The sequence below is a fragment of the Melospiza georgiana genome, chromosome 3 (genome assembly GCF_028018845.1).
Source record: "Melospiza georgiana isolate bMelGeo1 chromosome 3, bMelGeo1.pri, whole genome shotgun sequence".
Taxonomy (NCBI): Eukaryota; Metazoa; Chordata; class Aves; order Passeriformes; family Passerellidae; genus Melospiza; species Melospiza georgiana.
The window spans coordinates 72786483-72799364 of record NC_080432.1 but is presented as its reverse complement, the minus strand read 5'-3'; the positions used below and the strand labels follow the sequence as shown (position 1 = coordinate 72799364).

Sequence of the window (12882 nt, the reverse complement as noted above, 5' to 3'; positions counted from 1 at the left end):
AGCATCATAAAAATTTACAAATTTACATCATTACAATTTACAATTCTCCTTTTTGTTTCTCTAATTAGGAATTGATATTTGCAGAGATGTAGTTTTTTTTACAAGACTTAATATATTGAAAACAGAAGTAGAATAGATGTTTGGCATTAAGTATGCAAATACACACTGATTTAGTAAAGAGACATCTACTCAAAAGGCATCCCATGAGATCTGAACAAGTTTGTAATTTTGGCTGAATGGCTGACAAGTACTGTAAGACTCATGTTCTGAAAATGCTGATAAAGCAAATTCCAGGTGTATGAGATCATTACATAAGAGAAACATCTTCATGTGAACTGAGTGTGCAAGGTAACGGATTGATGAGAAAATTGTCTTAATGAGATCAAGAATCAAACTTGTAAGGAGCCTTTGAAATGAAGGAAAATGCTGTGAGAGAGATGAAGGAAGGAAGTGTATTCATTAGTGTGAAACCCAAAATGTTTTCCAGGACTGTTGTGTATGGCTGGATGACCTAAATGCCCTGTTGCAGAAACTGGCATCTGGGGTTTGAGAACATAGAAGGTTTCAATTGGTTAATACTAACTTTGACAAAAATTCTAATCACCAGCATTCTTGAAAAGTCATAAGCAGTCTGTCTGCTAGAAGTTAATTGAAGCCTGTTATTCAGTGAATCCCTTGTAAAACAAATTAGAATTGGTTTTGTTCTCTTCTAGCTTATGAGTACTAATATTTAAACTTAAACTTGAAGTTCTGGTGTAGACTTGAAGGACAGGCACTGCCTTTTCTTTAACAGCCAAGCTTTGTGTTTCTTCCCTAGAATGTTTATAAATTTGACATTTTCTGAGAAAGGCAACATCTTCTTTGATGATGTCTTTAGATTATTCATAATGTCCAGGGTATTTTGTTAGAAAATTAGTAAAAAATTGCTCACTAAAAGACTAACAAGTAGTCAGGGGTGCTCAACCGTGGTACAAAGCTATCACTGATTAGAGTGTTCACCAGTGAATGAGTGTTCATTACTTGAATTAATTTCCTCAGTTAAGTGGACAGATTTTTCCATTCCACATTATTTATATTGCAAAGGGAATCACAGAATATTCTCATATCCAGAGCAATCGTGTACAATAGGTACTCAGTAGTGTGTATGAGAGGATTGTTGACTCTTTTAACCGGTGTGGTGAATTTGTCAGAGACAATTTAGAAGAGCCTTTCTTGCAATGATTTTATAAGTCCAGTGTATAAATCAAAACAGTATTATAAAAGTGCTAGGTACTCTGTAAATTAGACATTAACTTCATTTTTTTGCGCTGCTGTGTTTAATTTTGCTCGTGTTTCTTCTGTGCCAGATTATCCACATGCTAAGCATTTTTCTTGGGAGAAGTATTTGGAAGAAACCAGTTCATTACCTGCACCTGCAAGGGCTTTTAAAGTGGTGAGAAAATGCTTTAATTTCTTTCATGCTTTTAAGTTCATGTAATTAATTTGTTTAATACATATATGGTGTTCCTATGTTTCCAAATGAATCCAGTTAATTGGTTGCAAACAGGTGGTTTATTTTTATGCAAGTTTGCAGTTCACTGTTAGAAATCAGATCATTATAAATAACTATTAATGCATTATTTTAATTGTTACAAATGGGATTAAATGCTACAAATGTATTACTAATGAGTGTAATTTGCTATGGAAAATTACTGCCTACTTACTACAAATAATGAGATGGCTGCTGAGTCATGATAACATATTTTGAAGATTTGTATTTCTGTACATTTTATATGGTGCAGTGTAAAAAAGAATGTAAGAGGTTAGTCTGCTTGACCATCTAGTCCATTGTCTTGGGCTTGTTTTCAGTGCCCTTTAGCAGACCTTTTCTTCTGCAAGCTTGAAGCTAGGGCATGTAGGCAGCACCCACAGGCAGCTCCCCAGCTTAGCTTTGGTGTTTATGGGCAACATCCTTTTCTTTTATCTTTGTTCTTGCTAGTTTCTTTCAGTGATCCATCTTTTTGAGTTCTTAAGATTTCAGTGTTGGTCAGCACTGCAGAAAGGAATCACACAATGGCTTGTGCTGGAAGGGACCTTAAATATCCTCTGGTTCCAATGCCCCTGCCATGGACAGGGACACCTCTCACTAGACCAGGTTGCTCAGAGCTCCACCCAGCCTGGCCTGGAACACTTCAAGGGGTTGGACATCCACATTTCTAGGCAACCTGTTCAAGTGCCCCATCATCCTCACAGTAAACTATTATTTCCTAATATCTAAACCTACTCTCTTTTAGTTTGAAATAATTTCCCTGTTTCCTGTCACTACCTGCCGTTGTAAAAAGCCCCTCTCCATATTTCTCATAGGCTCCTTTCAGATAGTGGAAGGCTACAATGAGATCAGCCCTAAGCCATCTCTTTTCCAGGCTGAACAAACGCAATTTTCTCAGGCTTTCCTCATGGGAGAGGGGCTCCATTCCCTCTGTTCATCTTGGATTGCTGTTGGGAGCCAGCATTGCGTGGCCGGTAGCTCCCAGCCCTTGTCTCACAGCACCCTGAAGCACCTTTGCCTCACCTTTTCATATTAGGGACATTAATTCTCAACTTTGCTGAGAACTGGATTAACAAAAGGCAAAATGTGGTGTTTATAGCAGTTCTGGGGTCAGTGGATTGCCAGAGTTACTCATGACCTGTGGTTTATCACCCCAAGGTGTGTCTGTCTTGGTAATGTTTCTCAATCTTACATTCTCAGCCAAATACTCCTAGCAAGGATTAGGAAGTTATTTGTTTATATCTGAGACAGTAACAGTGCTTTGTGTTGTATTATGAGGGGAAAATTGAGTTCTTAAACTGCAGCTGAAGGAAAAAGACCAATACTCTGCAAAGTCCTAGAGTGACAGATTACATTATTTTCATAAAAATTAGAATAAACCTCATAACTTCTCTTGCGAATAGGTTCCTTTAAAATGGAAATAATTTTGATTTAGTTTTCATAAACACAGATGACAAACACAAAATCTGATACTCCTACCAAAGACACTGAATTTATCAAAATAGTATTACAAACCCAGGCATTTGGTCCTGCTTTTTACTGTTATGCTGTGAATTAGTTATGTTTTCAGTAGGAGACTGAAAAAGGGTTTGATTCATGAAATCAAAAATACATACCAGAAAACACAAATATGTTTCCTGTAGACAATTTCATAGACATTTCAGGCAGCTGGTATGTAATGCCTTATTAAATACTGTAATGAAACTGTTGGCCAAAACCTCAAGGAAAAGTTTTCTAGAGAAATTAAGAAAAAAAACTGATTCAAACCGAAGATACCCATTTAGATTTTTGGATGGCTTGAATCCAGTCCACTCCAGGAGAATCAGGAATCCCCAGGTGGTTACTTTGTTTCACTATATTGATAATTCTAGTTTGAATTATGTTTTTATGCTTGAATTTCTAGTAGAGGGAAGGCAGATTTGAAAAAATAAAGGCATAAAATTTTTGATGGATTAGATATTTTATAGCTGCATCAGATTTTGAAATTTTGTTGTTTCATAGAGTATTGTTCTTCTTTTCTAGAAACCTTCTCATGGCTTTCAGAAAAATATGAAACTTGAAGTGGTTGACAAGAGAAATCCAGTATTTATCAGAGTAGCAACCATTGTAGATACTGATGACTATAGAATAAAAGTAAGTTCCTCTGTATTATTGTACTATCCTACTTAAGTAAATGATGAGGACTTCATAAAACCAAAATCCTGAGGTTGTAAAATTAATCATGGAAAGAAATAAGTGGTATTGCTATGTCCTGCTAAGCTTTTGCTCTTGCTTTTCACTAATTGATTTATGCATGATTCCTTTGGAATAGGTTGTGTTATTGTCCTCTTCGATACTTGTGCTGAGGTGGGTAGTTAGAGAGCAGAGTTGAATATAACTGGAAAATTGCTTTGGGAATACCAGATAGAAGACAATTGTCTATTCTATCAAAAAATGTGATTATTTAATATCAAGTGTCAAAGGGCTGCTTTGATATTTGTATTAGGGACCATAAAATATTTGGTCTGTGTTAATTGAATCTGTTTCTAAATGTTTTCAAGGGGAAGAGATAGATACATGGGAGATATGAAAGAGCCCTGATCTTTTGTCCTTTGTCAGTGATTTCTGCAATTCTGAAGTTTCTGTTAATTTTGGGATTTGGATTGCATTAAACGAAGTTAAAGTATTTTTAATGTGTTTTGCAGAAGCTGTGTACTTGAATTAATTCTGTTTCATTGTATGAAACCAGTTTCCACTCTGAAGGCCTTAAGTGTTAGAAGGGCTAACATATACCAGATATCCAATTAGAAATGAAGGATGTTTGCAGTTTGTACAGATTTACTAGGTATACCTGTTACTTCAAGTAGGAGATGCAGCTGACATTTCATTTTGAATCATCTGAATTAATTGCTGATAGGAATTCATCAGAACTAGTATCTTCACACCTACACATTTTCTGCTTCAAGGTGGACATGCAAAATTTAAAAAAAAAAAAAAGGAAACAGAAAAAAACCCCATCCCAAAATAAAGAAAAATCCCACTCCCCAGTCTAATGTATTAAAGGGTTTGTAACTTCTAGGGCAGTAATTTAACTCTGTAGCATCTGTTGAAAGAGCTCTGTGTGTGTGTGTCTGTGTGTACGTGCATCCACACCTGGGTGTGTGAGAGATCTGAGGAGTTTGCTGGTACAGAGATCATGCAAGATTTGAAGATATTTAGCTGTCATGTGAAAAAAATTGTGCATAACCCATACTGGTGCTGTCCTGTGAAGTCACATGCTTCATTTTCTCTTCAGTTTCAACTCTTTATCCTGTATAGTCTGATTTTAGTAAAACTGTTGCTTGTATGACGAGGGGATTGTTTGTCTTTTATAGATAAATTCATTTTTGTAGTCCTTTGCTTTACTGTTCTGCTGTTCTTAAATCCAGTTCAAACAGGAGATTTAAAAACATTTGGATTTTTGTGTGTTTTTCGAGACATGAAAAAGGCAGAAATTCATGCTTTAATATAAGTATTAATGTGAGAACTGCATTATTTCTGGGATTTGAGCCTGACAATACAGTAAGCAACCATATGACATATGGTTGTTTACTGTTTACTTTAGTGAGAGTATGCCTGAGTCCAGAATGTAATGTACATATATTTTGTGTGTAACTGAAATAGTTCTCTGAAAGTGACTTCTCTACCGGACATGTAATTTCTAGAGATTACTCAGGTAAACTGCTTTTATGGAGAATTTTCCTGATCCAAAATGCACTATTCTCCTTTTTGTATTTTAGGTTCATTTTGATGGCTGGGATAGTATTTATGATTATTGGACTGATGTGGACAGCCCTGATATCCATCCTGCAGGCTGGTGTACGAAAACTGGACACCCTCTCCAGCCCCCACTTAGTAAGGGAAACCACACTCTGATGTAATGATGGTAAAAGGCATGTGTGCTGTGCTGCCTTTTGTCCCTGCCAGTGCCATTCAAAGAAGAGAAGCCACTAAGATATGCAAAATAATTGCAAATGTGACATTTAGTGCAAAATCAACAGTCAGTAATTAATCACTTTTTAGTAGATGGTTTTATTGACCCTTACTGCCGTGGAAATACAGGAACCACAGTCAAAACCAGAAGTGGTGTAAAAGATCTGTTGTGTAAAATCCTGGCCCTCTCAAAGCCAGCACTGAAACTGCTGTGGCACTCAGTAGGGGTGCAGGGTACCACTCTTAAGATCCTTTGTTCACATCTCTCTGGATGGTTACTATGCTTTTTGGCTCAAAGGAGCCCAGAGTGCACTGAGAAGGCACTGCTTTCAGATGCTGTGGCAAATCCTCAGAAACAACAAACTTCCTTTTCTTCTTCAGCAGAGCAAAGAGGGATTAATGGTGCCCACTTTGAAAATAAATCTAACGGGAGCATGGTACCAATAATAACACTGGGTTTACCAGCTTGTCCTCTCTGGGGATTTTGCTTTACTTGTTGAAGTAGTGGGAAAGGTTGCAGGGAGAAGAAACTTTTTGGTGAATATATCCCTGCCTAGTCCACCGTGTTTCTGGGTAATGGCAGTGAAATCACTTTAGCCAAACTTTGAACAGATGAGTTTTTAAGTGAGTGCTCTTCTCTGAGATTGGTTTATGTAGTACTCTGAGGTGTGGTTTGCACAAGTGCTGAGTATTCACAGCTGCTAGAAGGTCAGAAACAGCTGTGCTTGGAAAATAAAAAATGCTGAGCAATGCCAAGTACTCAGAAAAAAAATTAATGCAAAATAACTGAGATAAGTCACATTATGTAAAATAACTGAGATAAGTATGAATATGTTACCTGAAAATCACAATACCTCAAGTCAATTAATGCCAAGAAGAAATTACTCCTATCCAGGGTGTGATCAGAGTATATTCATTAGTTTTCTGAGCACTCCAGCAGTACAGTGATGACTGCCTGTTAGGAAGTTAATCATTCTGCCTTCAGAATCTGAATAGAGTGCCATAAGTGCCAAAGCACAAAGTGAATAATGAGGAGAAGGCAGAATGCTGCATATCTGCTTCTTAATCTGAGATGTGCTGTCCTGTGTGCTGAATGAGCAGCCCAGTGGGAAAAGCAGTCTGCGGCCACATGTATAAAAATTGTATCATAAGGCAGAAGAGCTGAATAAGGTTACAACTTTTCTATTATGTAAGATTGATATATAAATAAAAATCTTAACCTAGGTGGAGTATAAAATATACCAATTGGGGTTTTTTGAGACTTTAAAAGAAACGAGGTACAGGTGCCCAGCATGTCATCTCCTCTAGGTGGTGGCTTAGGAGGCACTGCTCATCCCTTTTAGGATGTTACTGGTAGAAGTAAATTTCTGTTAAGCTACAAACATTAAAATGGATGATATGACAGGAGAGGAAGTTGACCATCCATTAAATAGGAAAAAAGTAATAATCTACTCAAATACTTTTAACATAGAATGATTACTGAATAAAATATTAATCCAACAATATGATTTTTTTTTATTACCATGTGGAATATTTAAAAAATGTTAATATTGCTTCCATGTAAGTTAAAAGGCATTTCCAGACTTCTGCAAGGGTTTCATAAGGAGGGAAGAAAATATTTTGCAAGGCAATTTCTGCCTCAGTCTGTATGATAGGACTTGAAATTATGAGGTCCAGATCCCGGCCTTTCACATGAGAAGCTTTGTGTGAATGCTGTGCAATGTTAGCAATATTAGTCTAGAGCAGTTCCCAGTATTCATGTATTCATACTGTTTTCAGATGTAATGAAGTCATCATGAAGGATTATGACCTTTCTGATAGCACTTAGGGAGTTAAGAGCCAAGTATTGGTGATGATTTTAACATTGTTTTACAGTGATGTGAACAGCAGCTTCTCATGTAAACATGGACAAGCAGTTGTAGCTCTCTTAAATTACATTTTTAGAGAGTTAAATTTTTTTAAGTGGAGAGAGAATAGTTATAGGGAGTTAATTTTTTTCAAAATCAGAACATCAGTGAAGCAAGACTTCTCTTTACAGAAACGTCTCTATTCAGATAAATCCTCCTCTGAGTCTACTTGCTACATTATAAGCATGATTTCTGTATAAAGGTAGAGAAGGTAAAATTCCCTGTTCTCTCACCAATTACAGTCATTAAAGGCTATACATGTCTTTGGACTTCAGCGTAGTGATAGTTCTGTAATTTTTGCATAGCTGGAACATTTGGTAAAAAAGGCTTTTAGACTAATTATACATAATAATTCTCTGTCCCTCATTATCCATCTGCGAACAAGAATCTTTCATCTGGAAAAACATTTAAATAGACCTTTTCATGTCTGTATTGTTATCTGTAGGGGGAGATACAAGTTCATGTGCTGTTCAGGAGGAGCAGGAGGGGGCCATGCGTTCCTGCAGAGGCTCAGCAGGTGCTCCCAGTGTCGTGTGCTGGAGCAGAGCTGTCTCCCACTTGCTGTGAAACTCTGGGTTATGCATCGTGTTTGCTTGGGCCTCAAAGCTCCTTTTGACACCCTTTGATGTCTCTGCAGGCATCATTGTACGGGTTGGTGAAAATCAGGTAGACACACAAATTCAGAAAAGGGAAAAGGTAAAAAAAATCTGATGGCTTGTTTTTAGTAGGATTTTCAGCCTTCATTTTCACATATTTTTTACTGGAAAACTTCAGTTTCAAAATGTGTAAGAACAGTACACATTACAAACACCTCCCTGTCTTCAGGAACAGGGATAGGGTAGCTTACTTTTTCTGTGCTCTTGCAAAACAACCAGGTTCCAAATAAATGTAGATAGTAGAAGAGAAATTCAATGTCATGCAATTCCTCCAAGATTTGTGTTCTTTATACAAATGTAGTTCTGTTGTAGAGATTTATTCACATGGAATAAAATTATTTCTCCAGTGGATTAGGTTGTTTAAATCTCCATCATGCTTTTACAGAATGTATTATTAAAGTGTTTCTGTTTGCTTATTTCCTCATGCTTGCTACAATGCACTGGTATTTGTGCATATTTATATAGCTTTTAAATATTATATAATTTTCTTGAGTCTCATTTGTAATTTCACCTGGCATACAGGTCCCTTGGAACTGGTGGAAGCTTTAGAGCATGGAGGGTGTCCCACAGCAGGATGTAAGGGAGTTGGACACATTAAAAGAGCAAGACATATTGGCCATCATAGGTATGTTCTGTGAAAACTATTTTATTCTTTCAATTGAGGGATGTGTGCAGATGGTTCTTTTAAATTGTTGCTCATAAGAAAACAGATCCAAGCTGGAAAAAAAATAGGAAATCTTGTAAACCTAAATATGCAGTTATTTCAGTTGCCATGGTGAGCATGCTGCAATAAACATTAGCAATCTGTAACTTCATTTCACCAGGGTGTGCTGAGATAAGATTTGCTGTACATTACTCTTTATCACAATTGGTAGATTCAGTTACTCTGTATTTTGTTCCTTTGAGGATTCCTCAGCTTGCTGTCCAGTTTGCAAAATATCACAGACAGATATATATAAAGCAATAACTTTTTAACTTCTTGAAATATGAGGCCACTGATTTTATTATGGCTCGGGTGTTCTTGTTCTGCATGGTTGGTAAGGGTAAGGATTTGCTTGTTGGCTTGGAGCAATGCTAGGAAGGAAATTCTCATTGACGTATTCCCGAATGACAACTTGCTGCTTCTTTTTAGTGTTTCTAAAGATACTTTGTTGGACACCTTCTGAAGAAATATTCAGAAATATGGACATCCCATCCTAGACAGTAGTTGATATTAGCACCAGAGAATGGAATGGAAGGGACAGAGACAATGACTGAGTAAATGGAAAACATTTCTCAAGTTGAAATTTTATTATTTTAAAAATATTTCCAGTGTGTAGTGAATCCAGACTGTTTCAGTAAGGGATGTACTAGTAATATAGTATGTTAAGTTGAGAATGAAGCACCATAAATATCATCCTGTTACCTTTTTGCAAATTAGAGCTTCCAAAAGTTGTCATTTTTCCATTACACAGTCATAGAATTCTCAAATGTCATAATCCTTTGTTCTTCCTGCTCTCTGATATGGTTAGATGACTGCGCTTTGGTTATTTATCTACACATTTTTAAAAATATCTTTTCAAACTTCCTTGATCCAAGAGTGAGCTCTGCAATCTTTTCACGTTTTTGATGAGATCATTATGTCCTGTTGACTCAAATTACACTACAAGGTATTCGTGGTGTATGACCATGTATTGAGGTTCTGACTAATCCCTGTCAAAGATATCTGGCCAGCAAAAACTCACTGGATTACATTTTGATATGCAAAAGGCATCTTCTGCTGCAAATTCTTCCCTGTCTGCAGCAGAAGCATTGTTTGTGCTGTTAGGAGCACAAACTATGAACTAAACTAGATTTGCCTAAAAAGCTTCCTGACTGCTTATCTGAAACCCATTTAATTTCACATTCTAGTAGACTTGAGTCTTGTATGATTTATCATTGGATCTAATCTAGGAGGCAGTAAATTCCAATTCCTTATCAAGTGCTATCTCAATTACTTAGAATCAGGTCGACATACCATGGGTTTCATACCAAAGTTGAAACTTAAAATGAGAAAAAAAAAAAAGGTAAATTTGTCTGAAAAGTTTTTCATTTATGATCTCTCTAAATAAACATTGGCAATAAAAGTTCTAATGTTTTAGATGGAAGGGATGAGTAAGAGTTATATGTCTATTTACTTTGTGTATCCTTTGCTTTTATAGCTACCTTTTCCATGCTATTTAAAGGTCGTTATACTTACTCATCCTAAATATTAAGAAAGGAAACAAACTCATGGCATTTCATTGTGCTTCTTTTTTTTACTGTAGTCTAAGCAATCCAATTATTTGCACGTTAACTGATAGTTCTGGGGTATAAAAATATAACCAAGGAGATTTTGTTGAACGTAAGACAGATATTTGCTGTTTCATAGCAAATATATTTTACCAGTAAGTATCTTATTCACTAGCTATTGATTTGCCCTCTGTGATGATGCTCTAGTTTTGTTCCTGAGTATTTCTGTGGAAAAGAATGAGATTTGTTCTCCTCTGGAGCCTACAGACTTGAGGGTCCAGGTTTCCACAAAAATTCTAACATTCTACCGCCACTTTTTTCCTGAATTAACCAAGAGATTTTAAAATTTGTAGCAGGTAGCATTCCCTTGGCTCTTTTATCTTGGCAACCTTGAAATGTATTTAACCATGCTTATCTTGTTTTTTTGTGATGAGGTGCAAAGCATAACTGCCTGTGTGCAGAAAAGATGATAATTTAAAATGCTAAGCAGCTCTGAAATAATTTTGAGAGCTTGTTCCTTAGGAATCAGATGAAAGCCTCTGTGATTAATTATATAGCAGTGCTAAAGCATTTACTTTTTGGAAGAGTTGATGTTATTAAGGACTTGGTATCTATCACCACTTGATCTAGGGTTATGTGCGGCGCAGCTGAAGCAGCCTGACGTACAGATTGTTAGCATTATGCAGATCACCTGCATATTTGTGCTTGTGAATTGTATACTCTGATGTTTAATGCATGCAGTAATTCTCAAGTTCAAGCAGGAGCGTGAAGAGGTCAGTTGTAAGTAGTTCATTAGAGTTTTGAGTCAATTCTTCATGAGTAAAGATTTTTGCCTGAAACTTCAAACTTCCCGTGCATTATGTGCAAGCTGAAGTGAGCTGAAGTGCTGTGGTAGAGGCTGTATTGTAGGAGAACATGTTACATAAACATGGAAAGCTCAGGTCAGCAGGAGGTCACATCTTTTTGTTCAGTGGTTTTTGATGCCAGTCTCAGGGTCATTGGCACCAGCCAAATCCATTCTTAAGTACTCTTGATTTCTTGATTCATCTTCAGACTGTTGAAGCAGCTTTCTCCTGAAAAATGAATGCTGTGATGATACACATGCACTTTAATTTGTGAGAGAGAATAGTTGTATTGATTGTTCTGAGACTAATTAAAAATGTTTTCTTAAAGCCTGAAGAGATCACTTAACAAAATCCATCATGAAAAGAAAAAAAAAAAACCAAAAAACAAAACCCACATCCTTCAGATGCTGTCAGGATCTTTTCTCTGAAGGTTTCTTGCTAATCATATATTGTTGCCAGCTTTGTGATCACCTGGACATAGACTGCTCTAGACAGTCTAATCCATCCATTAGTCCAGTCTGGAGCTCTCATGCACCTCTCATAGAGCTTCATCCCTTGGCAGTGCTCAGCAGTAACTTGCACCTGAAAGGCAATGAGAAGCTGGTGTTGGTGACATTTCCAAACAGTACAGCTGGACCAGGAGACCTGTCTGTGGGTTAATACAAGTTTGCACAATATTCCAAGTGTTGAAAAAGACTAATAATCTAGATTTGATAGTGCTTCATTTTCAAGTTCTTAGACCTAACAGAGTGCTGCCTTACTCTTCTTTAGTTTGAAAGAGAATCCTGGCCTATGTTCCCTTCTGATATTAGGTGTAGACGAGAGTATTGCATCTGTGCTTCAGAAAATTTGCATACTGCTACAAGATAGGAGCATCTTCAAATGTCTGGAGAAGTCTAAGGTCCATGCCTACCAGCAGCCCAGTTTTATCCTCCTACTCTTGAACTTTATAGAAAAGAGATAGGTACGTAACTGCACCTAGAGATAGATCTTGAGTGTGACAGAAGAGCAGTTGCAAATAAACACAGGTGGGGTATGCTACTCAACACTTCTCTTCCCTCAGTTCTGGAAAGGGCTAGTAATGTAAAACCTCTGTTGAATTGAGAATCCCAGGCCTGTAATCAGAATGGTGCATTGCCTTTTTCTCTCTTCCTCTTTCATGATTCAGTAAAAACCAGAAACTTATTTTAATGCTGTTTTTACTCAGCATGTGCAGGACTCTGGAAACAGTGGCTCCCTTTCCTTGGAAAACTGTGTCATGGACACACAGATTGCCAGCCAGTCTGCTGCCGTTTCAGTGGTGCCCTGCAGACAGCTAATTATTGTGCTGTGCTGATCCTTCAGCATCTGGAGATGGCTGATTACTCCCGTGTGTGGGGGTGTGTGTGTCAGGTGGCATTAATGTGAATGTTTGTTTACTGAGGCAGCTCCAATGATAACTGAGATCTTGGTGTTGGACTGGTTCCAAAGCTGTGGGCAGTGCTGGGGGCTGTACAGTCCTGCCAGAAGAATAGCAGAGGTTTCACATTGAGTACCTGCTGCTTTTGCTTCATGCCATTCTTCCTGAGCCTCTGGCAGACCTTGGTACCCCCAAGCCAAGGACATCAGATTATTTTGGAAACAACCTTCTGAACTTGGGCTGTTTTCAAAATGGTGGGCTAAAGCAAAATGTAAGCTGGAGCAGAAATCCAGGTTTAAGGTGACAGAAGAGTTAAAAATCCTTATTTAATAATAAATAACCTGAA

The 12882-nt window shown here is 37.3% G+C and overlaps 1 protein-coding gene across 6 annotated transcripts in view; it reads left to right on the top strand.

Annotated features, from left to right (window-relative positions):
• The window catches only part of L3MBTL3 (L3MBTL histone methyl-lysine binding protein 3), a 78260-nt gene that overhangs the window by 47033 nt on the left and 18345 nt on the right, over positions 1-12882 (top strand). For all 6 annotated transcript variants that reach the window (XM_058021097.1, XM_058021101.1, XM_058021100.1 and 3 more), the window contains exons 13-16: positions 1347-1432; positions 3551-3661; positions 5287-5401; positions 8565-8667. In XM_058021097.1, coding sequence (XP_057877080.1) covers positions 1347-1432; positions 3551-3661; positions 5287-5401; positions 8565-8667 — 415 coding nt within the window. The remainder of the gene's footprint in view (positions 1-1346; positions 1433-3550; positions 3662-5286; positions 5402-8564; positions 8668-12882) is intronic.